The sequence below is a fragment of the Solanum pennellii genome, chromosome 6 (genome assembly GCF_001406875.1).
Source record: "Solanum pennellii chromosome 6, SPENNV200".
NCBI lineage: Eukaryota > Viridiplantae > Streptophyta > Magnoliopsida > Solanales > Solanaceae > Solanum > Solanum pennellii.
In genome coordinates, this window is record NC_028642.1 from 28,313,603 (window position 1) to 28,316,094 (window position 2,492).

General features: G+C 26.5%; 1 protein-coding gene across 3 annotated transcripts in view; it reads left to right on the forward strand.

Annotated features, from left to right (window-relative positions):
• Positions 1–634: 634 nt before the first annotated feature.
• The window catches only part of LOC107022918 (probable transcription factor At5g61620), a 2,988-nt gene continuing 1,130 nt past the window's right edge, over positions 635–2,492 (forward strand). For 2 of the 3 annotated variants that reach the window (XM_015223487.2, XM_027918071.1), the window contains exons 1-4: positions 635–1,016; positions 1,785–1,996; positions 2,322–2,375; positions 2,445–2,492. In XM_015223487.2, the coding sequence (XP_015078973.2) occupies positions 686–1,016; positions 1,785–1,996; positions 2,322–2,375; positions 2,445–2,492 (645 nt within the window). In that variant the 5' untranslated portion in view covers positions 635–685. The remainder of the gene's footprint in view (positions 1,017–1,784; positions 1,997–2,321; positions 2,376–2,444) is intronic. The other variant, XM_027918072.1, reaches the window with a different exon arrangement.

Genomic DNA, 2,492 nt, shown 5'->3' on the forward strand with positions numbered 1-2,492 from the left:
ACTAATTTGCCATAAAGAATTTAAAAAATATAAGGCAAGTAGTAATTTCTTTCTTCATACGCAAGTAACACTTAAAAATGTCTTAATAATTCTTTATTTCAACATAGTCCACGATTATCCATGTAAATATATTTATCATAGATTTTTTTTCCTTTTATTTCCCTAACCTAAATTACAAATTTTCCTTACATGCATGTTTCTTTTTGATTGTGTTAACACAATTATTAATATTTTTTCCAAATATATCTTAAACCAATACTCAAATTCTTTTAAACTAGACTACAAAACTTGGATTACGGACTAAAACAAAAAGTCGGCAATTTTTTGTAACTAACTATGATTAATAAGGAGTTTTACTTAAGCAGTATCCTATAGGATTTGGTTAAATGTGTATATCCAATAGAATGATAATTATGAAACTCCTAAAGAAGTTTAAATAATAAAAGAACTAAAAATCTATTTATGCTAAATAGAGTACTATGTATGTAAAGAAAAAAAAAAAAAGGTAAGGGTACAAATTATTTTTAATTAATTATTTTTTTTGTGAAAAGTCAAAGTTAATAACTTACACGGCAAATAAATCATTGGTGTAACCTATAAATATGCACTTTCTCTAGTTGTACATCCTCTTGTATTGCCAAGAATTCGAGAAAACTTCGTCTACTATACTTTTTTTTTTTTGTAAATGAAAAAAAAACATAAGGAAAAAATGGTGAGTATGGCAAAAGATGCAAGGAAGTGTTCACATTGTGGACATAATGGACATAATTCAAGAACATGTAATTCGAAAGGAATTAAATTGTTTGGAGTTCGAATCGACGATAGTAATACAACAAATCAGCATAGGTTTGTTGATACAAAGATGAAGATGGGAGAATATGAATCTATAAGGAGGAGCAAAAGTTTGGGAAATCTAGAACATGCCGCCGCCGCCACCAATTATGATCACAACGGCGGCGTTGAGGCGGGATATCTTTCCGATGGGCCAATTCTTTCTATCAGACATAGAAAAAAGGGTTAGTTAACCTTTGCAATTGAATTACGTTACTTGTTAAAAAAAAATTTACAATTAAGATTTTTGATAATATTTCAATAAATTTAGGGCCTCATGTTAAATATCCTAGAGATACCTTTTTTTTTTTTCTTTGAGTTGATATATATTGGGTTTAAACACCTCTTAAACACCTCTTGAAGCAAGTTGAAGATTTAGTTTATTGTTGCTGCAACTTGCAATTGACAACCCTTAATTAAATGAAAATGTTGCGTCCATCATTGAATTGAATAGTTATAACAACATATTCAGTTTGTTAAAACATATTCCGTATATACAATGATGTATATATATAGGATATATGCGAATATATGCGAACATGTCCGTCACTGAAGTGAATACAATGAGTGATATATGATATACAATGAGGGAGATGGGAGATGTTGGATCATGAAGTGATATTTGATACATTATATATAATTATATTAAAATAATATTTATTCTCACATAAAAGAAAATATTACAATTAACAAAATACTATTCCATTTTTATTATTATTATAACTAATGTGTAAGTAAAATTCTAATTGGCAGTTCATTTCTAATTGGCAATTCATTTTTTCAGAGTTAGAAAAAAATATTTTAATATCGTATCAGTGTTGTTATATTAAAATTAATTATTCTACTTTTACGAATTAGTATTCTATATAAATAACAATATAATTTTATTATATTACAATTAATTATTCTACTTTTATGAATTTTTATAGAAATAACAATATAATTTTATTCAGGAACCTCTTGGACTGAAGAAGAACATCGTTATTTCTTAATTGGATTAGAAAATCTTGGTAAAGGCGATTGGAGAGGAATCTCCAAACGTTATGTACCTTCAAGAACTCCAACACAAGTAGCTAGTCATGCTCAAAAATATTTCATTAGAATAGCATCAATTGAGAAGAAGAAACGTCGACCGAGTGTGTTTGATGTGCACTTAAAAAATCCGGTAATAATTTTTTCTTTCTTTTTGCATTACTGTTTAGTAAAATTAGTAATATAAATATATTACCTTAGATCTTATTATAAGAAAATTATTTATTAGTATGAAATTTTATTAATTTAGTTTAAAATTCTAAAATGTTTCGATGTTTAAAATATATACTTTCTTTCTTCTTTTATCTTTTATATAAATAATAAAGATCTTGTACTTATTTTTAGAAATACCAATATTTTTTTTAAAAATAAAATTATAATAGTATCCACTATGAAAATTGTTGCCACCCTTACTTTCCTGTTCCTATCTTGATAGTTTTTTTTAAAAAAATTTGCAGAATTCACATATTTCCTCCAAATCTTCATCTTATATTCCTGAAGTCTCTAAGGAGGTAACTTTTTTGTTACCATAAATAACAAATATTACGTATGATTAGCTTATTAATTTGAAATATTAACAGACAAGTTCCCCGTTGGTGCAACTATTTGACACATGTCAAATTAAAGGA